The sequence below is a fragment of the Erinaceus europaeus genome, chromosome 1, assembly GCF_950295315.1.
Source record: "Erinaceus europaeus chromosome 1, mEriEur2.1, whole genome shotgun sequence".
Lineage (NCBI taxonomy): Eukaryota > Metazoa > Chordata > Mammalia > Eulipotyphla > Erinaceidae > Erinaceus > Erinaceus europaeus.
The window spans coordinates 76373147-76398020 of record NC_080162.1 but is presented as its reverse complement, the minus strand read 5'-3'; the positions used below and the strand labels follow the sequence as shown (position 1 = coordinate 76398020).

General features: G+C 41.6%; 1 protein-coding gene and 1 non-coding gene across 7 annotated transcripts in view; both read left to right on the top strand.

Moving 5' to 3' along the window:
* CDK5RAP1 (CDK5 regulatory subunit associated protein 1) overlaps window positions 1-24874 on the top strand; it is a 221811-nt gene that overhangs the window by 168471 nt on the left and 28466 nt on the right. For all 6 annotated transcript variants that reach the window (XM_060188515.1, XM_060188473.1, XM_060188488.1 and 3 more), the window contains exons 2-7: window positions 2789-3113; window positions 4750-4853; window positions 5658-5692; window positions 9285-9385; window positions 15413-15623; window positions 20608-20728. In XM_060188515.1, the coding sequence (XP_060044498.1) occupies window positions 2789-3113; window positions 4750-4853; window positions 5658-5692; window positions 9285-9385; window positions 15413-15623; window positions 20608-20728 (897 nt within the window). The remainder of the gene's footprint in view (window positions 1-2788; window positions 3114-4749; window positions 4854-5657; window positions 5693-9284; window positions 9386-15412; window positions 15624-20607; window positions 20729-24874) is intronic.
* On the top strand, window positions 16897-17003 carry LOC132542709 (U6 spliceosomal RNA). The gene has a single exon (XR_009553681.1). It is a non-coding gene; the product is annotated as a U6 spliceosomal RNA (small nuclear RNA).

The following is a 24874-nucleotide window of genomic DNA, read 5'->3' as shown; positions in this document are numbered from 1 at the left end:
CTGCACACCCCTCCCCTCTGCGCTGTGACATTCATCTTTTCCTGGTTGAAGGGTCTTTCCTTCAGCTGCTGTCCGGGGCACTGGTGGTTGAGGTTGTGGAGTTTCTGGTATTTTATTTTTCTTCTTTTTTAAAGACTCATTTTATTTTTTAAATTATATTTTATTTATTTGTTATTGAATAGTGACAAATTGAGAGGGGAGGGGGAGATGTGGAGAGAGACACCTGCAGCCCTGCTTCACCCCCTTGTGATGCTTCCCCCCCCCCCCCCCCCCGCAGGTGGGGACCAGGCTTCAGCCCGGGTCCTTGTCCACTGTGGTGTGTGCACTCGATCAGGTGCGCCACCACCCGGCTCCCCTACGTGTTTTTTAGTGTCAGAGAACCACATTATATATCTGGTTATGTGGTGCTAGAAGACTAAACTTGGGGCTTTACCTGTGCAGGTCTGTTGCTCAGCCACTGAGGAGCCTACCAGACTTTACTATTGTGTATGAACACACATACACCCACACTCCCCAGATCACTGCTTCTTCACTTTATGCATGTTATGCGATGCAGAGGATGGAGCGCACATGCATGCACATGCTCACCCATCCCCAGACCTCTTCCTGCCTATACAGTGCTGTTGGAAGTCTTGATTCTTTAGAATTGGAGTCAACTCTCTTTTTTGCCTCGGGGGTTATTGCTGGGGCTCGGTACCTTCATGGATCTATTGCTCCTGGTGGCCATCCCTCCCCCCATTTTATTGGATAGGACAGAGAGAAACCGAGAGAGGAGGGGAAGCAACCCCCCTGCAGGTGGGGAGCCTGGGGCTCAAACCGGGGTTCTTGAGCGGGTCCTTGCGCTTGGTGCACTTAACCCGATGCACCACCAGCAGACCCCCAAGTCGACTGTCTTTAACCCTGTTTCTGCTTTATCAGTTGTTATTTCAATATGTCTACAGCATTTTCACCAGGAATAGATAGGACTTATCCCCAGAAAATCCCTTTCAGGGCCAGGCGGTGGCACGCCTGTTTAGGTGCTCATATTCAGTGCACAAGGACCCAGGTTCAAGCCCCTAGTCCCCACCTGCTGGGAGAAAGCTTCACAAGTGAAGCAGAGCTTCAGGTGTCTCTCTGTCTCTCTTCCTCTCTACCTTCTCCCCCCTCGATTTATCTGTCTCTATCCAATAACAAATAAATACATTTTTTTTTAAAGAGATCCCTTTCTGTGTCCTGGAAGATAGCTCAGTTGTAGAGCATAGGACATGCATGTGTGGGGTATTTAAGTTTGACTCTCAGCTGTGCATATGCTGGAGTGATGCTTCTTTTTTTTTTTTCTTCCTTTCTCATTAACTAAAGCTTAAAAAGAAAAGACTCAAAGATTTCAATTAAAAAATCACTTTCTTCCTAAGAAACAACTCTTCATCTCTAAATCTTTTACCAGAAGATCACAGCAATTCAGTCATATATTTGTTTTTTTAAACCAAAAAAGATTTACTTACTTATTTTTATGAGAGAGATAAGAGACAGAAACAGCCACAAACACACCACAGCATTACACCACTCTCCTCTGGCATATGTTGTGTACAGGGGATTGAACTCAGGATCTCACACTTGAAAGTCCTGGGCTCCACACTTGAAACACCTTCTCTGCTGCCGGCATGTATTTTCCCCCTCCTTTATGTAGTGCCTGGGCTTCACCACAGTTCAGCAGCCTTCCCTGGACCAATGCTCTCATTCTGTTTTGGGAGAGAGGAAAGGGAAGGATAGGGAGACAGAAAGGAGAGACAGTACAGCACCCCTCCACCGTGCATGGAGCTCCTTTGGCGCCATCTGTGACACCCCCTGTGGTGCAGGGGTCAAACACAGAACCTCATGCGCAGGAAGCAGACGCTCTGCTACTGGGCCACCTCCCCGGCCTAGGACTTTTCATTTCTTTCAAGAACTTTGCCTTTGAGTTCACAGCTTGACTGGCACAAGAGACCTAGTGACTTCTCTGGGATTTTGCCATGCTTCTTCACTAAGCTTAATAGTCGCTATCTTTTGATGAAAGACATGCAGCTTAGGCCATTGTAGGGTTATTAATTGTCCTAATTTTAATGTTGTTCTGCCTTGGAAAGGGGAGGCCTGCGGAGGAGAGAAACTGGGGAATAGCCATTCAGTAGAGTAGTTAAAACACAGTATTTATTGGTGAAGTTTGTCAGCTTTTGTGGGCACAGTGTTTTTTTTTTTAATTTTTTATTAATGATTTAATATTGATTTACAAAACTATATGATAATGGGTATAACTCTACACCTTTCCCACCACCAGAGCTCTGTGTCCCCATTCCCTCCATTAGTTCTCCCAAGATCACAGCTATGGGTTGACAATTATTTCTATAATTATCTACCCATCTATCTACATATTTCATAGGCACAGTGTTTTATATTTTATTAACTATTAGTTACTAATCAGAGGACTGCTCAATTTTGGTATATGATGGTGTTGCTTTCTCCCTGGCCCTTGGACTTTTTTTTTTTAATATCATACCTTACAATAGTGATCATTATAGTATTATACATCATAATAAGATACAGAATAATAATGAAAAAAAAAAACCATGAAGTATTACAAGAATTTCCGAAATGTGACAGACATGAAATGCAGACATGTTATTAGAAAAATGTAATTAGTAGACTAGCTCGCTGCCACACAATTTTCTGTTTCAGAAGGGTGGTCAAATGGGGTGTTCCTGTAGACTTGAGTGTTTAGGGCAGTGCCTTGCATGATATTTAATACATGCTGGTGATGCCTGTCATTCTTTTGCAGATGTTGGGTTGCCACACCATGCAGCCCTTACAGCGTGTCCTCCCACTGAAGAGGCGTTTAAAGTGGGGGCCCGTAGCCTCTGTGTCCTGGATGCTGCCCAGGATCTTCAGGGCACATGGCAGTCTTCCCAGCACTGCCTGCCCCAGTCCAGAGAAACCTCTGGAGGATGGAGCTCAGAAGGATTTCACTACCAGACTGGCCACTGGACCAGACTTTCAGTATTTTTTAAGTACTTCAACTCCTCAAGAAAAGCTGTCTCATTCAGATGTGGAAGACCCACCCCCCTATCTCAGTGTGAATGAACTTCTAGGAAGACAGAGAAAAGGTTGGTTTTATTTTTCTCTTTAGGCTTCTTGTGCCCTTTTCCTGTAGCCATAGCCATATTTTCTAATTTTTTTTTAACTGCAGATTTAGCTTTGGAGGAGTAACTTTATTTATTTCTTCTTCTTATTCATTATTATTATAATTATTTTTTTTACCAGAGCACTGCTCAACTCTGGCTGATGGTGGTGCAGGGGATTGAACCTGGGACTTCAGAGCCTCAGGCATGAGAGTCTTTGCATAATCATTATGCTATCTACCTACTGCCCTGGAGGAATAACTTTATGGGAAGGTGGCTAAGTTAAAATTCCACCAAATTAAATTAATATAAAGAAAGACAGTGTTGGTACATGTGACTGAGGGGTGGAGAGGGTGAGTGGGTAGAAGTTTTTTTCTTTTTTCTTTACTTTTTTTTTTTTTTTTTTGCCTCCAGGGTTATTGCTGGGGCTCAGTATCTATACCATGAATCCACTGCTCCTGGAGGCCATTTTTTTTCCTCCTTTTTTGTTGCCCTTGTTGTTGTGGTTATTATTATTGTTGTTGATGCCATTCATTGTTGGATAGGACAGAGAGAAATCAGGAGAGGAGGGGAAGACATAGGGGGAGAGAAAGACAGACACCTACAGACCTGCTTCATTGCCTGTGAAGCGACTGCCCTATAGGTGGGGAGCCAGGGGCTCGAACCAGGATCCTTCCGCCGGTCCTTGTGCTTTGTGCCACGTGCACTTCACCCGCTGCACTACCACCCAACTCCCCCCCCTTTTTTTTTTTTTTTTATGAGTGAGTGTAAGTGAGCAAATAAGCAAGAGAGGCTAAACCTCTAGGAATCAGATTTGAAAATCAAGGAGTATTGTCTTATTTTGTGACTTTTGCTATGTAGAATTTGGGATTCCGTAGTTCTTCTATGATGGGGGTGTGTATGTTTTCTGTGTGTAATAGCAACAGCTCACCTGGTAGTGTTCTACATGCAAATCTTGTGCTCTCTTACTAAGCTACCTCACCAACCACATCTAATTGTATCTGTTTATTAGTTAATTATTTTATTTTGGGTTATTGCCAGGTTATCACTTCTTGCTAACTTTTCTCAGATAGAGACACAGATAGAGAGAGGGAAAGATACTAGCTTCTTCCAGTGTGGTGGGATTAGACTTAAACCTGGGTTGTATGCATGACAGAGCAGGTCCAGTATTCAGGTGATCTATCTTGCTGGCCCTCTAATTGTTTTAAAATCCATCTTTTCTTGATGCTCAGGATTTGAATGATATGACTTAACAATTGGTAGGTGTATATATAATGTAAAAGACTATTGTTAATTTGAGGATACATCCCAAATTTAGTAGATAACCAGTTGCCTCAGCTGTTTCTTGGACTTCTGGGGAGGAAAACTCTTAAGACATTGGATCTCTGGCCAGGGAGCTAGCTTGCTGGGTCTGGTGTCTGCATTGCCATATGCAAGGCCCGGATTCGAGTCCTGACATCATGTAGGTGCTCTCACAACATAGCATGCTCTAGTGATACTGTGTCTCTTCTCTTTGTCTCTGTATATAAGTGGAAAAGTGTGTATGAAGCCCCAGTCCCACAAAAAAATAAATAAAGTAAGAAAAAATATTTGCTTCCTTTTTTCCTGCCTCTCATTGTAGTCTATTTTGAAACCTATGGCTGCCAGATGAATGTGAATGACACAGAGATAGCCTGGTCTATCTTACAGAAGAGCGGCTACCTTCGAACCAGTAATCTCCAAGAGGTACATGTATTTCCTACTTCTTGTTCTGGGCCTGGGTGAGAATGCATTTGTTCCAGTTCTTAGATGCATTTTCAGAATAAGGGTATATCCTGGTTAGAGAGGTCACTGAATTCATGTAACATAGGACCAACATGTACTTTTGTTATAGTTCTTTTAAAACTTTTTATTTTTTTTTGTTGGTGTGCATCTTCAAGCAAAGAACTAAAATGATCTGCAAGGAAGAGAATAAGGAATGAATGAGCTTTAGTTGGGAAAGATGAATTTGTTCTGGAGGTTGAAGGTGGTGATTATAAATCAAAATATTGTTACTGAGCTATATTTAAAAATATTAAAAAATATGTATCTTTGTAATTATTTTGCCACCAGGTTTAGCTGGGGCTTGGTGCCAGCCTGGGGAATCCACCACTCCCAGAGGCCATTTTTTCCTCTCCCCCACCCCCTTCAACTTGCTTTATTTGATAGGACAGAGAGAATTTGAGAGGAAAGGAGGAGGCAGAGAGGGAGAGAGAAAGATAGACACCTGCAGACCTGCTTCACCGCTTGTGACGCGACGCGTCCTCCCTGCAGCTGGGGAGCTGGGGTTTGAACCCAGCTGGGTCCCTGCATATTACATTGTGTGTACTCCACTAGGTACTCCACCATCTAGCTCTCTCTGTTACTGAGTTATACTCTTCAAAAGTGGTTAAAAAGGGTAAATTTTACATTATGTATGTTTTACCATAATAAAAATATAAAGGGTTGTGATACAGACAGTGATACAGGTTGACTTCAGAGATCATAATGTTTTCTTTGCTTTCCACTTAGGCTGATGTGATCCTCCTTGTCACATGCTCTATCAGGTGAGAATTTGCTCTAAACCTAGGGATTGCATAAATCTTAGATAGCAGGGCTCGAGTTTATATTACATATGGAGATGAACCAGTGGACTTGAAGTGGAGATAGTAATGATGGCAGTGATTGCGAGCACATGCTGTTGAGTCGGCTTCTACTGAGCACTATACTTGCAGTAACTGAACTCTTTCTTTTTAATGTATATATTTATATTGGCTAGAGACAGAGAGAAATTGAGAGGGGCGGGAGAGAGACGAGAGACACCTACAGCCTGGCTTAACCACTCGTGAAGCTTCTCCTCTGCAAGTTGGGAATGGGGGCTTGAACCCTGGTCCTTGCGCACTGTAGTGTGTGCATTTTAGTCAGGTGAGCCACTGCCTGTCCCTCCTTTTTTCTTTAAATGATTTTTATTATTGGTTAGAGAGAGAAATTGAGGGGGTGGGGCGGGAGATAGAGAGGGAAAGAGACAGAGAGACACCTGCAGCCCAGCTTCACTCGTGAAGCTTTCCCCCTGCAGGTGGGGACCAGGGGCTTGAACTGGGTCCTTGCACACAGGAATGTGTGTGCTTAACTAGATGTGCCACCACCTGACACCTAAATTCTTACATTATCTATTCAGAGTAGGTGCAGTTATCAAAAGCATTTTGTAGATTAGATGAGAAATTGAGAGTGTGCTGGATGAATCACCCACTCTTCCTGCCTTTTTTTATTATTTTTATTTATTGGGTGGAGACAGCAAGGAAATCAAGAGGGTAGTGGGATATATATATATATATATATGGTGGAGAGACCTCTGCAACACTGTTTCACCATGCACAAAGTTTTCTCCCTGCAGGTGGGGGCTGGAGGCTCGAACCCAGGTCCTTGTGCATTGTAGCATGTATGCTCAACCAGGTGTGCCACCACCCAGCCCTCACTCTTGCTGTCTTTTAAAGGTTTATTTATTATTATTATTAGTAGTAGTATTAGTATTTGCCTCCAGGGTTATCACTGGGGCTCAGTGCCTGCACTACGAATCCACTGCTCCTGGAGGCAGTTTTTCCTATTTTTATTGCCACTGTTATTATTGTTATTGCTGTTGCTGGATTGGACAGAGAGAAATGGAGAGAAGACGGGAAGACGGGGGAGAGAAAGATAGACACCTGCAGCCCTACTTCACAGCCTGTGAAGCAACCCCGCTGCAGGTGGGAAACCAGGGGCTTGAACCAGGATTCTTCTTTTTTTTTTTTTTAGTTTAATTTTTGAGAGAGATGCAGAGAGAGACACACACACACACAGAGAAACACCAGACAGAGCACTGCTCAGTTCTGGCTTATGGTGGTGTGCGGGACTGAACCTGGGATTTAGGAGCCTCAGGCATGAGAGTCTGTTTACATAACCATTATGCTCTCTCCTCCGCCCTGAACCAGGATTCTTATGCTGGTCTTTGCGCTTCACCCCATGTGTGCTTAACCCGCTGCACTACTGTCCGGTCCCCTGATTTATTTACTTTATGAGAGATACCAGTGACAAGAGAGCACTGCTTTCATTTGTCAAGCGAGAGATCAAACCTGAGTCCCTAAACACTCAGGAATGCATTCCCTCTTCTGAGCTATTCTCATTTACTCTTAAGACTTTCCTTTCAACTAATGGCACATTTTTATTACATTGCTCTTTGGGATAGGGTAGGGTAGCAGAGTTCGTTTTCTCAAAATACATTATTATTACTGTTTTTTATCATCTAGGAGGTCTCACATGGAGCTCTGGACTTATAGATAAGAGGTCTCAAATTTCATTCCTGACATTGTATATGCTAGAGTACTGTTCTAGTGTATCTCATGAAACATATTTAATGTTTTGTGGTTGAGAGGAGGTGCAGTGGATCAAACACTGGACTCTTAAGCATGAGGTCTTGAGTTCAATCACCAGAAGCACATGTACCAAAGTGATGGGTGCTGTTTCTCATTAATAAATAAATAAAATCTTGAAATAAAAATATTTAATACTTTTTATTGATTTAATATTATAGTATTATTAAACAGACATGGGTGGCACCCATCTAAGGTAAACACAATATGTTTCTATGTGGAAGATATGTTAGTATTAATATTACCTCTGCTGGTGTGTATGTCTATCTATATACCTAGTTGATATCAGTTATTTAATATGTATCAGTTAATTTTTTTAAAAATATTTATTCCCTCGTTTCCTTTGTTGTTTTTTATTGTTGTGGTTGTTGGATAGGATAGAGAGAAATGGAGAGAGGAGGGGAAGACACAGAGGGGGAGAGAAAGATAAGACACCTGCAGACCTGCTTCACCGCCTGTGAAGCGACTCCCCTGCATGTGGGGAGCTGGGGGCTCGAACCGGGATCCTTATGCCGGTCCTTGCGCTTTGTGACACGTGCGCTTAACCTACTGCGCTACCGCCCGACTCCTAGTTAATTTTTTTTTAAAGAATTTATTTATTTATTTATTTATGAGAAAGATAGGAAGAAATAGAGAAAGAATCAGACATCACTCTGGTACATGTGCTGCCGGGGATTGAACTCGGGACCTCATGCTTGAGATTCCAACGCTTCATCCACTGCGCCACCTCCTGGACCACATGTATCAGTTAATTAAGACTTAACAGTTAATCTATTTTAGTTCTGAGAGTTTTTGCTAAATGAGGTAGTTTGAGAGATTCAGAATTGGAGCCTTCCATGGGAACTGGTGTCAAGGAATTTAGTCTATTTGAGGGATTAAGTAAGACACGCAAATAGCTCTAACATATGATAGAAAGCACTAGAGAAAAAGTCAAACAGTGAAAATGAGAAATTGCTAAGTTTCGGGAAGCGTATAGTCAGGTCAGTAGAGAAGTTAAGAGTGGTGGTGATGAATAGTGGCGTACCTGGTGGAGGGCATGCATTATCCTGGACAGGAACCAGGAATAAACCCCTACTGCCCACCTGCAAGGAGGGAAGCTTCATAAGTAATGGAGCAATACTGCAAGTATCTCACCTCGGTGTCTTTATCAAAAGAAAACAAACATTTTTACCAGGAGTGGTAATCATTGTGTAGGCACTGGACTCCATTGATAACCCTGGTGACCAAAAAAAAAAGGGGTGGGGGGAAGAGAAAGCAATATAACTGAAAGGGAAGACAGACTTGAGCAGAGTTGAAGGCTTTGGGAAACAGATTTTGAGTCAGGCCAGGCCTCCTTAGAATTTGGAGATGTGCAGGAAGTGCTTCATTCTGGGAATATGATTGGTAGCAAGTGGTGCTATCTCAGTTGGCTTCTGGTTTATTTCTCCCTGAACCAAAAAGGGTAGATATTTATTTAAAGGGACTTATTTTTATTTCCTTCTCATTGTCTTACTCTTTTAGATTGCTCTGCATGTTTAGTTTATTTTCAAGTTTAGTTCTTTTTAAAACATTTTTTTTTCTTTATTGGGGTATTAATGATTTACAGTCAACAGTAAAATACAGTAGTTTGTACATGTGTAACATGTCTCAGTTTTCACAGTAACAATTCAACCCCCTGTAGGTCCTCCTGCCATCATGTTCCAGGACCTGAACCTTCCCCACGTCCCCAGAGTCTTACTTTGGTGTGATCAGTTCTGCTTCTTGCTTTCTATAGGGAGAAGGCTGAACAGACCATCTGGAGCCGGTTAAATCAGCTTAAAGTCCTGAAGACAAAGCGGTTCCGCTCTGCAGTGCCTCTAAGGATTGGGATTCTAGGTATAAAATTTAGAGATTTTTGTGGGTGTTGAGATTTGGACTCCTTGCAGTTTTATATCCCATAGCTTCCCTTAGAGGCCATGTAGTTTGAAGGTGTGTTTCTAGGGTGAGTGTGGGTAAGTCTCTGCCCTCAAATGCTTAATTCTTGTACAGCAATAGAAGGATTCAGAATTCAATTTGATTCTAACCCTGCCTACTTGGAAATCAAGTTCTATAGGCTAAGGGCTCAGTTCCTCAAGATTGCTGTCAGTAAATAGGTAAATCTTTTACCTTTAGATACCTTAGGTAAATCCCACACAGTTCCCTGGGCTTCTGAACTCTGGCTTTTGACTAGTGGGCTAGAAATGGAAAGTACCTACAACCTCCTTTTCACACTTCAGGTGCCTGTTGCAAGCCCAGATTACTACCTGCACTTCTGGCTGATTATAAGTCAGCTCCCTAGGTTACCTCCATCATAAGCAGTTAATTTGCTAAAGAGGTTCACAGAACTCAGAACATCCATTTATTTATTAGACCACTGGTTTAGCATCACAACATTTACTAAAGGGTGTGGTACAACAGTCAAACAGGAGTGAGACTCAGTTCCAGATAGCTGAAAGATGTTTCCAGTTATTTTTGTATTGTCTTCACATGATAAATCCATATTAGAAACGTGTCCACAGAACTGATGTGTCATGAATGCTTTTTTTCTTGAACATATACTGGTAAAATATCGATATATGAAACAATTCATATATATATATTTTTTTTGTTTGTTTGTTTTTGTTGTTTGTTTTGTTTTGTCTTTTTTTTGCATCCAGGTTATCACTGGGGCTCAGTACCTACACTAAGAATCCATTGCTCCTGGTGGCCATTTTTCCCCCCATTTTATAGGATGGAGAAATTGAGAGGGGAGGGGAAGATAGAGAGGGGGAAGAGAAAGACCTGTGGACCTGCTTCACCACTTGTGAAGCGACCCCCATGCAGGTGGGGAGCTGGGGGCTCCAACTGGGATCCTAGCACAGATCTTTGGGCTTTGTACTATTATGTGTTCTTAACTCAGTGCACCACTGCCCGACCTTATCATACTGTTTTATTATGCCTAGAAAAATTCACTTCTGGTTGTATATAAGATAGTCAACTGTAATGTGTGCTTAGCCAGGTTGAGCCACCACCTGGTCCTTAAGATAGTCCATGGGCTTGAACACATCAGATGAGATGTGTAAATGTATATATGCACACTACATATATGCACATACATAGACATACAACACACAAAATCTAAAAAAAGAACTGGGCCTTCTTGATTAATCTAGACATATATTGATAGTGTATAATATATGCAAAATTATCATAGACATTTGGGATATATGATGAACTTGGCCTTAAAAGTTCTAAATTTAACATTAATGCATACTTCCTGTTCCTCATGTGTGAGATGTCCTGGCTTCCCTTCTTTATCAGTTTGAGAAGGCACAGGTATTGGACAAAGGAGGTTTTGGAACTCATAACCTTGGGTCCAACAGTGGCATCACAGGTGGCAGCAAATTCATCATTGATAAAAAACAAACAGAAATCATATCTTAGTGCCTTTAAGTAAAATGTCAGATAAATACCTGCCCTTTCTAGAATCTACTGTGATTCTGGGTGGTACAGAGTTATAGGTGGGGAGAGTTTGGAGCCTGAAGGGACAGCGTGGATTTACAGTATTTGGTACATTTTGTCTTGATTCCTGACACATGTTCAAGTAAGGATGTGTATCTGACTGGCTATTATAGTAGGTGCTAACCATAAGTAGTAATATAAATTTAATAAAAGTTAAGGGGCTGGGGAGACAGTGTAATAGTTATGCAAAAGATTCATGCCTAAACTGTATGCCAAATAATTGCAAACTTTTGTTTCCCAACTCCCATCAGGCCAAAGAAAATTGTGTCTTTTATGTGCCAGATGTGGAATCAGACTCATAAATAAAGGAATTAACATTAAGATCATTTCCTAAGTCTAAAAAAGAAAAAAAGATTCATGCCTAAGGCTCAGAGGTCTGAGATCCGGCCCCCGGCACCACAAGTCAAGAGCTGAGCAGTGCACTGGTATCTCTCTTGCTCTGTACTGCTCTTATTAAAATAAAATAATTAAAATTTAAATGACAGTATTATAATTTACAGTAATTACAGATTTGCTTCTTTAGTCTTAATAACCTATATTTGACTGCTAAGTAGTCACTTTTCACTAGTGGCTGCCAGCTTGGATTGGACAGATAAAGAATATTTCAGGGAGTAAGCATAATGGTCAGGGAAAGGACTTTTTTATTGTTGTTGTTGTTTTGCCTCCAGGGCTATTGTGGGGGCTCGGTGCCTGCACTATGGATCCACTGCTCCTGGAGGCCATTTTTTCGCATTTTGTTGCCCTTGTTGTTGTTATTGTTGCCATTGCTGTTGTTGTTAGGACAGAAGAAAATGGAGAGAGGAGGGGAAGACAGAGAGTGGGAAAGAAAGATAGATACCTACAGACCTTCACTTGCGAGGTGACCCCCCTTGCAGGTGGGGAGCTGGGGGCTTGACCCGGGATTCTTACACCAGTCCTTGTGCTTCGCACCATGTGCGCTTAACCCGCTGAGCTACTGCCCGGCCCTGAGGCACTGCAGTCCCAGGTTCAGTTCCCATCACTACCATAAGCTAGCACTGAGCGGTACTCTGGTGTGTTTGTGTCTATCTCTGTATCTTTCTTAAAAATACATAAAATATTAAAAATACATAAAATATTAAAACATTTTTATCATCAGGAAGCTTTTTTGGACAACTTTGATCTAGATAGCTGGGAAACATATTTCAGAAATATTAGCTCTGACTTAACAGTAGTGCCTGGGATTGAACCTGGGACCTCAGAATCTCAGACATGAAAGTTTTCATGTATAGACATGCTGTTTTGCTGATGCTGTTCCTGGTCCTCCTACTCCTTTTCTTCCTTCTCTTCTTCCTCCTCCTCCTCCATCAGGTTTGTGTGTGTGTGTGTATGTGGAGACAGAGCTGGAGAGACCAGAGCATCACCGCTGTCCTCTAACATATGAAATGCTGAGAATACCTGGCTTATTTTCACCTTTTAGTTATTGTGAGTGATGCTACAGTGATCATATATTTGAAACCAAGAATGTTTTTATAAATGGTTGTCAATAGAATAAAATTTTAAATTGTATATTCTTATGTAGTCCTGGAGGTGGTACAGTGGCTAATGTGTTGTACTCTCAAGCTTGAGGTCCTGAGCTTGATCCCTGGCATGTTCTCTCTCTCCCCTCTTCTCTTATTAATTAATCTTAAAAATTGTATATTCTTATTTATAACAATTTTTAAAATTTCCCTTTTATTGCCCTTGTTTTTTTATTGTTGTTGTAGTTATTATTGATGTCATTGTTGTTAGATAGGACAGAGAGAAATGGAGAGAGGAGGGGAAGATGGGGGGGGGAGAGAAAGATAGACACCTGCAGACTTGCTTCACCGCCTGTGAAGCAACTCCCTTGCAGGTGAGGAGCCGGGGGCTCGAACCGGGATCCTTACGCTGGTCTTTGCTCTTTGCACCACAAACAATTTTTTTAAAACATATATATATATATATATATATATATATATATATATATTTAATGTTTATTTCCTTTTGTTGCCCTTGTTGTTTTATTGTTGTAGTTATTCTTGTCATCATTGTTGGATAGGACAGAGAGAAATGGAGAGAGGAGGGGAAGACAGAGAGGGGGAGAGGAAGGTAGACACCTGCAGACCTGTTTCATCCCTTGTGAAGGGACTCCCCTGCAGGTGGGGAGCCAGGGGCTTGGCCGGAATCCTTAAATCAGTCTGTGCGCTTTGCGCCACATGTGCTTAACCAGCTGCGCTACTGCCCGACTCCCTTTAAAACACATTTGTGAGTGTGTATAATTGTTAAAAAAAAAATCACTTTTTTTTTTTTTTTTAAATCAGCACTGCTCAATTCTGGCTTATGGTGGAGCAGGAGATTGAACCTGGGACTTTGGAGCCTCAGACATGAGAGTTTCTTTGCATAACCATTATGCTATTTACCCCCACCCCAAGATTATCTTTTACTGGATACAGATAGTCAGAAATTGAGAGTAAAGGGTGAGATAGGAAATGAAGGGGCCGGTGGTGGCCCACCTGGTTGAGTGCACATGTTACAATGTGCAAGGACCTGGGTTCAAGCCCATGGTCTCCACCTGCAGGGGAAAGCTTTGCACATGGTGAAGCAGTGTTGCAGGTGTCTCTCTTCCTCTTTCTCTCTTTTAAGTCTCTTTTTAAAAAATCTTTATTTGTTGGATAGAGACAGCCAGAAATCAAGAGGGAAGGGAGGGACAGAGAGGAAGAGAGAGAGACACCTGCAGCACTGCTTCACTACTTGCAAAGCTTTCCCCTGCAGGTGGGGGCTGGGGGCTTGAACCTAGGTCCTTGTGCATTGTAACATGTACACTCTACTAGGTGCGCCACCACCTGGCCCCTATAACAATTTTTTTTTTTTACTTCCCAGAGCACTGCTAAGCTCTGACTTAACTAAGGTGGTGTTAGGGATTGAACCTGGGACTTTAAAAAGCAAATATATATATACACATATATATATATTTTATTTATTGATTGATGAGAAAGATAGGAGAGAGAAAGAACCAGACATATCTCTGGTACTTGTGCTGCTGGGGATTGAACTCAAGATCTCATGCCTGAGAGTCTACTGTCTTATCCACTGCGCCACCTCCCGGACCACTGGAACTCTTTTTTTTTCTTAAAGATTTTATTTATTAATGGGAAAGGAGAAGAGAGAGAGAGAGAAAGAATCAGGCATCACTCTGGTACGTGTGCTGCTGCGGATCGAACTCCGGACCTCATGCTTGAGAGTTCAGTATTGTTTTTGCATAACCAGTACATTATCTATTGAGTCCATAACAGTGTTTTTTTAAGGGTATAAAAGATGCCAGCATAGGTGGTTAGCTCATGTTTTATAGATGGTAGCAAGAATTATGGAGAGGGATATAGTCCCTAACTATAGCTGCTGTTTTTTTATATATAGTTTTTGTTTTTCGCTTTTATTTAATTAAAAAAAATTATATTTATTTATTTTTCCTTTTGTTTTCGTTGGTTTTTTTTTTATTGTTGTTGTTACTGATGTTGTCATTGTTGGATAGGACAGAGAGAAATGGAGAAAGGAGGGGAAGCAGACCTGCTTCACTGCCTGTGAAGCGATTCTCCTGCAGGTGGGGAGCCTGGGGCTTGAACCGGAATCCTTAAGCATTGCGCCACCTGCACTTAACCTGCTGCGCTACTGCCCGACTCCCCACTTTTATTTAATCTTTTAATGAGAAAGAGACACACAATGAGAAAGACCAGAGCACTGCTCAGCTCAAGCTTATGGTGATACTGGGGATTGAACCTGGAACTCGAAGCCTCAGGTATGAGAGTCTTTTGCATAACCATTATGCTATCTCCCCAGTCCGATTTTTACATTTTTACTAGTGAGAAAAATAGTAGGAGAGAGAGAGAGTTAGGAGGAGTGAGAGAGAACCAGATATCACTCTGGTACATGTGCTGTTGGTGATTGAACTCAGGACTTCATGCGTTAGAGTCCAATGCTTTGTCCACTGCACTATCTTCCAGGCCACCTTATTATTATCATTATTTTTTAGCAGAGCACTGTTTAGCTCTGGCTAATGGTAGTATGAGGGATTGAACATGGGGACTTCAGACCCTCAGGTGTGAGAGTCTCTTTGCATAACCATTATGCTATCTACCCCCACCCCCAAGTAATTTTTAATTTGTGAATGATGTGGGTCATAATCCAGGAAGATTTTTGGGTGATGGTTTAATTTTTTTCTGGACACTAAACTGAACTGCTGTCCTATAGTTTTTCTAGCAGAAGTATTGGGCAAAATTTGAGGGATGATCTAAAACTTTAGAGAAATTTTTGTGCTCTGATCTCTGATCCTGGTGGAAATGATGGTGGAGAGAAGTCATGAGATCAGATGCATTTTGAGAACAGTTGCTTATTTCTTTTTCTTCCTAGGATGCATGGCTGAGAGGTTGAAGGAGGAAATTTTCAATAGAGAGAAAGTGGTGGATATTTTGGCCGGTCCAGATGCGTATCGGGACCTTCCTCGGTTGCTGGCTGTTGCTGAGTCAGGCCAGCAAGCTGCCAATGTGCTTCTTTCTCTGGATGAGACGTATGCTGATGTCATGCCAGTCCAGACAAGCCCAAGTGCTACTTCTGCCTTTGTGTAAGTCACTGCCTAAAAAATGGGAACTAGGGGGTTGCGTAGTAGTGCAGTGGGTTAAGCGCATGTGGCGCAAAGTGCAAGGACCGGCATAAGGATCCCAGTTCAAGCCCCCAGCTCCCCGCCTGCAGGGGAGTCGCTTCACAGGCGGTGAAGCAGGTCTGCAGGTGTCTTTCTCTCCCCCTCTGTCTTCCCCTCCTCTCTCCATTTCTCTCTGTCCTATCCAACAATGACAAAATCAATAACAACAACAGTGTAAAACAACAAGGGCAACAAAAGGGAAAATAAATAAATATATATAAAAAAATGGGAACTAAACTCCTTTCACTAGAGGCAGAGAGAGAGAGAGAGGCAGAGAGAGAGAGAGAGACAGACACCATAGCACTGAAGCTTCCTTTAACGTGGTGGGGGCTGGGCTTGAACCTGGGTCGAGAACATGGCAAAGCAGCACACTAAGTGAGCTATTTTGCCAGTCTTAACACTTTTATTTTTTGAAGATTTATTTATTTGTTTTAAATCAAGGGAGAGTGCAGAGCAGAGCACTGCGGGTCTCTGGCTTACTGTGTTGGCAGGGCTGAACCTGTGAGCTCTGGAGCTCTAGGCATGCGAGTCTAATGTACTACACCCAGGGTGAAACTGGAACCTGCTCAGGGGAGCTTGCTGGCTCTTTTGGTTGTTGTATCAGTATTTCTTTCTTTATTCTTTTTTTTTTTTTTAAAGATTTTATTTATTTATTAATGAGAAAGATAAGAGAAGAGAGAGAAAGAACCAGACATAACTCTGGTACATGTGCTGCCAGGGATTGAACTCTGGACCTCATGCTTGAGAGTCCATTGCTTTATCCACTGCACCACCTCCTGGACCACTATCAGTATTTCTTTATCCACTGTACCACCTCTCAGGCTTATCAGTATTTCTTTAACCTCAGTCTAAAACAGTCCTTTTCCCTTTTGTTTGCTTTAAAGGATACATTATTGTTTCGTTTTTCAGAGCTGGGGAATGAATCTAAGTTCTTATACATGTCCAGAACTACCGTAGAGTGGCTTTTCTAGACCAGTTGTTTCAATTTAATTTTAGAGACACAGAGAAGAGAGAAAGAGATGAGGCACCGTAGCATCTCTGTTCCATCAGGGAGCTCCCTCATGCCTGTAGTGCTCCTATTCTGTGCTGGTGCCTGGACTCAGGAGCTCATACACTACACTGTGGTACCTCTCTGGCTTCCTTTCTCAGTTTTAAACTAACATGTTCATTTTATTGTACTAAAAAATAAATTTGTGTGCTTGCTTCGGCAGCACATATACTAAAATTGGAATGATACAGAGAATATTAGCATGCCCCCCACGCAAGGATGACACGCAAATTTGTGAAGTGTTCCATATTTTTTAAAAAAAATTAAATTTGTGCACATAGTTTAAAGTATTAAAGACAAAAAAGTTTATAGTAAATACCCTCACATCTGTTATCCTCAGAGGTAGCCATATTAGTAGTATACTGTATAATCGTTTCAGAAGTATTTTTTGTATGTGCATTCATAATATGGGGATTTTTTTTAACCCTTCTTGTACAATTTTTTCTTTATTTTCTTTTTTTTTTTTTTGTCTTCAGGATTATTGCTGGGCCTCGGTGCCTGCAGTACAAATCCACTCCGCCTGGAGGCTACTTTTTTCCCTTTTGTTGTCCTTGTTGTTTGTCATTATTATTATTGTTGTTATTACTGTTGTCATTGGATAGGACAGAGAGAAATGGAGAGAGGAGGGGAAGACAGAGGGGGAGAGAGAGACACCTGCAGACCTACTTCACCTCCTATGAAGCGACCCCCTTGCAGGAGGGGAGCTGGGGGTTCGAACCGGGATCCTTATGCCAGTCCTTGCGCTTTTCACTATGTGCACTTAACCTGCTGCACTACCACTCAGCCCCCTACTCTTTATTTTTTGGTTGGTTAGTGAGTAGCTCAGTAGGTAGAACACATGCTTTGCATGAGTGAGGCTTAGGTTTGACACCTGACAATGCATAAAACTGGTATTTTTAATCTCTGTATCTCATAAAATAAATATATGAATGAATAAATAAGTAAATATTTAAGAAAGAAAAAGATTTTTAAGGTTTTCTGGTTCATTTTTCTTCTTTGATTTCTTTTTAAATTTTTTATTTATTATTGAATAGAGATGGAGAGAAACAGAGGGGAAGGGGATATAGAGAGGAAAAACAGAGAGACACCTGCAGCCTTGCTTCACCACTTGTGAAACTTTCCCCCTGCAGGGGGAACCAGGGGCTTGAACCCAGGTCCTTTCGCACTGTACTGTGAGCGCTTAACCAGGTGTGGTCCCCCTTCCCTGATTTTTTAAGTTAAAATAATAAGTAAAAATTAGGCAGGCTGGTGGCACTTGCAGTGAAATGCACACATAACCATGAGCAAGGATTTGGTGTAAGCCCCTGGCCCCCACCTACAGAAGCTTTACAACTCGTGAAGTAGTGCTACAGTCTCTCCCTTTCTATCTCCCCCTACCTTCTCAATATCTGTCCTATCAAACTTAAAAAATAATGAATATTTTAAAAAATTTGAGGAGTTGGGTGGTAGTGCAGCGGGTTAAGTGCATGTGGTGCAAAGCGCAAGGACTGGCATAAGGATCCCGGTTTGAGCCCCCACTCCCCACCTGCAAGGAGTCACTTCACAGGCGGTGAAGCAGGTCTGCAAGTGTCTATCTTTCTCTCCCCCCTCTGTCTTCCCCATCTGTCTCCATTTATCTCTGTCCTATCCAACAATGACAACAATAACTACAACAACAATAAAAACAAGGGCAACAAAAAGGAAATAAATATTTTTTAAAAAGTTTGATGACAAAAGTTATATATTTGTTGAAGAATATATGAAAAAGTATAAAGAATAAAGAATTGCCTATATTCCTGTCCCCTGATGATAAAAATGATGTTCTGATTTTGCTATATATCATTCCTGTCCTTTGTGTTTCTTTATAAAAACAAAAAACTCTTTGACAATCTTTTATTCATTTACTTATTTTAAATATTTCTTTTTTATTTTTTAAATTTATTTTTTATTTTATTTATAAAAAAGAAGCAATGACAAAACCATAGTATAAGAGGGGTACAACTCTATACATTCCCACCACCAGAACTCTGTATCCCATTCCCTCCCCTGATAGCTTTCCTATTCTTTAACCCTCTGGGAGTATGGACCCAAGGTCATTGTGCGATGCAGAAGGTGGAAAGTCTGGCTTCTGTAATTGCTTGTCTACTGAACATGGGCATTGACAGGTCGATCCATACTCCCAGCCTGTCTCTCTCTTTTCCTAGTGGGGTGGGGTTCTAGGGAATCAGAGCTCCAGGACACATTGGTCGGGTTATTTGTCCAGGGAGTTCTGGTTGGCATCATGGTAGCATCTGGAACCTGGTGGCTGAAAGAAGAGTTAACATATACAGCCAAGCAAATTATTGACTAATCATGAACCTAAAGGCTGGAATAGTGCAGATGAAGAGTTGGGGGGGGGGGGGGGTCTCTGTTTTGTAGATAGCTAGTAGGCATAAAGGGCCTGTGGCTATACTAGTTTTTTTTTTTTTCCTTTCCCCATAGCTTGAAATCTGATATGCAGGTGGATCCAAGTTATTATCTGGGGAGATGATCTCAGAGCTAGAAAAAGGACCAGAAAGCTGGATCAGGGAAGAAAGTAGCTCCCAAATATGGGAAAGGTGTTTAGTATTGTTGACTGTAAACCCCATCGATTTGATGTGATCTGGGGCCCATAATCAGCTTAGGAGCCTATGTGACCTCTGCATCCCTATAGATCTGACCTCACATTCTGTGGTCATGAGTAGGAACATTCCAAGTTGTCCCAGTATCAGAACCCATCTTGCTCAGGTGTAGCATAGAGTATGTTGTCTAGCCTCCTTTTGGAGGATGGAACATTCTCTACTGTTTTTGATCCAAATTGAAGACAAGTTCCTATGGGGGCCCACAAAGGGGTCTATTGTGCTGTTGCTGATAGAGATGATGGGTAACAATGGAGAAAGGTATTTATTTGAGGACTAGTCCCATCATGTCTGTTTGGGAATCTCAGGACTCCCTGACTAGGGCCCCCAGCTGATGGGGTGGCCTGATAGTGACTAAAGAGTCATCATTAAAGTATGCCAGTCTCTTGCCCCATTCAGCTTTTGCAGTCCTTGCTTTGATAAGGTTAGCTTTGGAGTGAGTGAGGGAAGTGCAATAGGAAGTAGGTGAGGACTTTAAAAAAAAAAAGACTATAAAACTTAAAAAAAAAATAATTGAGATTTTTAAAAAAAAAAAATTTATTCCCTTTTGTTGCCTTTGTTTTATTGTTGTAGTTTTTATTGTTGTTACTGATGTTGTTGTTGGATAGGACAGAGAGAAATGGAGAGAGGAGGGGAATACAGAGAAGGGGAGAGAAAGATAGACACCTGCAGACCTGCTTCTCTGCTTGTGAAGCGACTCCCCTGCAGGTGGGGAGCCAGGGGCTGGAACTGGGATCCTTAACACCATTCCTTGTGCTTAGTGCCACATGCACTTAACCCGCTGCACTACCATCCCATTCCCTCTTTAAAACTTTTTATTTATTGGATAGACACAGCCAGAAATTGAGAGGGAAGGGAGAGATAGGTAGGGAGAGAGACAGAGAGACATCTGCAGCTCTGCTTTACCACTTTCAAAGCTTTTCCCATGCAGGTGGGGACTGGAGGCTTGAACCTGGGTCCTGTGCATTATAACGTGCACTCAGCTAGGTGTGCCAGCACCTGACCCCTATTTTAAATGTTTCTTTAGGAGTCAAAAAATATTATTTTAGATAGAGACAGAGAAATTGAGGGGGGGGGGGGAAGCTACTCAGAGAGAGAGAGAGAGATACTTCACTGCTGGTGAATCTAGAGAATTGAAACCCATGAATTTGAAAAACAAAATCAAAACAGTAGAAGTAAACAAGCGGTGTATCTTAATAAATTCTGACTTTTCCCTCTACAGGTCTATCATGCGAGGCTGTAACAACATGTGCAGCTACTGTATTGTTCCTTTTACGCGTGGCCGGGAGAGGAGTCGGCCTGTTGTTTCCATTCTTGAAGAAGTGAGGAAGCTTTCTGATGAGGTGAAAAATTCTCTTGATTTTCTTTTCTTTTTAAGGAAAGGATTTGAAGAGTCATTTCTCTTATTTATTTTACCAGAGCACTGCTCAGCTCTGGTTTATGGTGGTGTGGAGGATAGAACCTGGGATCTTGGAGCCTTAGGCATGACAGTCTCTTTGCATAACCATTATGCTGTCTATTCTCTACCTCTCTTGATTTTCTTTTGTGAGTATGTTTATGGGAAGGCGAGGACAACCTTTCTGTTGATAAGATTTATCACCGGTGGTCTTTTTGAACTGTACAAAAATTAAAACTGAACCTGGGCATAAATGCCTGGATGTACATCTTTGGTTTGCTTCTACAAATTATAAGCTGATCCACTGTGAAGTTGGCTGTGGATTGGAGAAAGCCTGAGTTTAGAATCAGATGATTGTGTTGAGTTCTGTCCTCTGGCTTGCTGCTCTGTGAGGGGTCATTTATTTAGCTATCTTCTTCAAAACAGTTTTCTCACATTCATTTTGGATTATTGGCATGATGTGGTAGTTTAAAAACTACTTGACACAAGTTTTTAAAGAGTGTTTTATGGGCAGGTGTAGATAGCATAATGGTTATTCAAAGAGATTCTCATGTCTGAGGCTCCAAAGTCCCAGGTTCAACCCCCTCCCCCACCATCATAAACCAGAGCTGAGCAGTGCTCTGGTGTAAAAAACAAAACAAAAAGGAATGTTTTATTAATCTATATGCTCTAGGAAAGCTCCTGAAATTTGAAATAACTCACTCATTGAGGGATATAGAGAGTTGCAGAAAATCAGATCTGAGACTAGAAGGGAATATCGGTTATCTTCCTCCTATTGGAAACTGATCCCTTGTTCCTTGAGGTTTCTCTCTGTACTTGAATCATCCTGTCCTTACAAGTGGACAGACAGTAGATGGGAGTGTGGGGACCTTTTCCACTTTTCTCTGATTCCTTACTTTCTTGGCTCGAGAATCATGGAAACCAACTCTTCCTTAACTCTTCTTTTTTCCTTTGGTCTTATGCTATTACAGTTGTGCTCTTCCCACAGAAGACAGATTCTCAGTTCCCTGTTTTGGTTTTGTCATAGGCACAGTGAACAGTGCTCCATAGCTTAGCTTTCCAAGTGCTTTCTGGTCTTTCTTTCTCTGCTTTTCTCATCCCCCCCCTCCCCCAGTATCAGAAATTATCCTTTTAAGATAGAGGCATTCTTTTGAATTTTTTTATTATTGGCATAATAGTGGCTTACAAGACTAAGATCACAGGGGGCTGGAAATGATGTGTCCCATGCTCCCAAAGAGAACCACCATAGTTTTCGTAAAGTCTTAGAGACCATTTGTTTACTTCTATTTTATTTCTCAAATTCAGTTCTCTAGATTGACATGAGTGAAACCATCCAGTAGTTGTTTTTCACCTCTTACTTTGCTAAGCATAATCACATCCAGTTTCATCATTTTTTTTCCCAAAGAGGCATTCATTTAAAATAGGTTGAGATGATGACAAAAACTCGTGAACATTTCTAGGATATTTGCATATAAAAGAAAAGTCATTGACTTGTGAAAAATTTAAGATTCTGCATGTATTTTAAAAGTATATGGTTGCATGGGAGGTGACGCAGTGAGTAGAGTGCTGGACTCTCAGGAACAAGGTCCTGATTTTGATCCTTGGCATTGTATGCATCACAGTAATGCTCTGGGTGGTGGTGCATGCAAGCTTGCTTAAACACTCATGCTTGTGCCTCCCCCCCCCCCCCAATACATAGATTGGAATCCTGGAGGTGTAGTAGATAAGGCACTGTACTCTCAAGCATGACTTCCCAAGTTCAATCCCCAGCAGTGCTTGTACCGGAATGATGCTCTGGTACTTTCTTCTCTTACCTCTTTCATTAATAAATGAGTAAAATCTTTAAAAATAATAATAAATGAGTAAATTGTTTCCTTCCTTCCTTCCTGAGCACTGATCAGCTCTGGCTTATGGTGGTGCAGAGGACTTAAGAGCCTCAGGCATGAAAGCCTCTTTGCATACCCATTATGCTATCTCTCTCTCCTTCCTCCCTCCCTCCCTCCTCTTTCCCTTTTTCTTTCTTTCTTTCTTTCTTTCTTTCTTTCTTTCTTTCTTTCTTTCTTTCCTTCCTTCTTTCTTTCTCTCTCTCTCTCTCTCTTTCTTTCTTTCTTTCTTTCTTTCTTTCTTTCTTTCTTTCTGAGTTATCACTGGGACTTGCTGCCTGCAGAACAAATCCCTGTGCTTCTAGTGGCCATTTCTCCTTTTTTTTTTTTTTTTCCTTCTCTTTAACAGGATAGAGAGGAATTGAGAAGGAGAGAGACAAACACCTGAAGAACTTGCTTCACCATTTGTGAAGCTTTCCCCCATGCAGATAGTGAATGGGAGCTTGAAAGCCAGTTCCTTGCACGTGTTAACGTGTTTAACCAGATGCACCACTGCTGGGACTCTGACTAAATCTTTCTTTTTCTGTTAGTTACTTGTTTGGCTTTTAGAATAACTTTTTAAAAATATTTTAAATTTTTAAAAAGTTTTTATTCCCTTTTGTTGCCATTGTTTTATTGTTGTAGTTATTGATGTCGTCATTGTTGGATAGGACAGAGAGAAATGGAGAGAGGAGGGGAAGACAGAGGTGAAGAGAAAGACAGGCACCTGCAGACCTGCTTCACCGCCTGTGAAATGACTCCCCTGCAGGTGGGGAGCCGTGGGCTCGAACTGGGATCCTTGTAGCATGTGCGCTTAACCCGCTGTGCTACCGCCTGACTCCCTGTTTTTAATTTTTTAAATTATCTCTTTATAATTTTTTTGAATTTTTAAAAAAAATTTTACTTATTACTGGCTAGAAACAGAGAAATTGCAAGGGGAGGGAGAGACAGAGAGACACCTATAGCCCTGCTTCACCACTTGTGAAGCTTCCCCCCTGCAGGTGGGGACCAGAGGCTTGAACTGGGTTTCTTGTGCACTGTAATATGAGTGCTTAACCAGGTGCACCATTGCTTGGCCCCTTATCTTTATTTATTGGATAGAGATATCCAGAAATCAAGATGGAAGGGGGTGGTAAGAGTGGAGGGAAGGAGGGAGAGAGAGACAGACTGACCTGCAACACTGCTTCACCACCTGCAAAGCTTTCCCCCTGCAGGTGGGGACCCGGGGCTCAAACCCAAGTCCTTATGCACTGTAATGTATGTTCAACCAGGTGTGCCACCATCTGGCCCCTTGAATAATTTTAAAATATTTTTTTTTGGGAGTCGGGCTGTAGCACAGCGGGTTAAGCGCAGGTGGCACAAAGCACAAGGACCAGCATAAGGATCCCGGTTCGAACCCTGGCTCCCCACCTGCAGGGGAGTCGCTTCACAGGCGGTGAAGTAGGTCTGCAGGTGTCTATCTTTCTCTCCTCCTCTCTGTCTTCCCCTCCTCTCTCCATTTCTCTCTGTCCTATCCAACGACAACAACAATAAAACAATAAGGGCAACAAAAGGGAATAAATAAATAAAATAAACATTTAAAAAAATATTTTTTGTTCCTATTTTGCAATTTTTTAGATGATAGTTGCAAAGAGAATAGATTATTTTCCTTTATAGATTTGCTTATTCAAACAATGATTGTTGGTTGGAAACGGTCTTTTTGTTATCACAGGGGTTTTACCCCTTTGGGCTAATTTATTTATTATTTGTTTATTTATTTATAGACAGAAAAGGGGGGATGACACAAAATCACTAAAACCTCCTCTAATATAGCGGGTTCTGGGCTCTAATCTGGATCACACACATGGTGAAGCTGGTGCCTTCCCAGGTGACTATCTTGCTGGCTCTGTAGTTTAATTTGGTTTTTGTATTTCTTCCATCTTAATCGAAAGCAACTCTTTCATCTTTTGTTGTTTGCTTAAAAAGATGCATCATTGTTTATTTTTCAGATCTTTGGAATGAATCCAAGGCCATAATAGATGTTTAGTATCACCAGTGAGTGACCTCCCTATACCAACTGCTTTGTTTTAGAGAGAGACAAGAGATACACCACATCTCTCTATCATCATGCTCTCTGTGGTATTCCCATTTGGTGCTGGTGTTTGAATCGAGGAGCTCACACACTACAAAGCACATGTTCTACTAGGTGAACTATCTCCTGACTCCAAGGATTCATTCATTAAAAGAATATA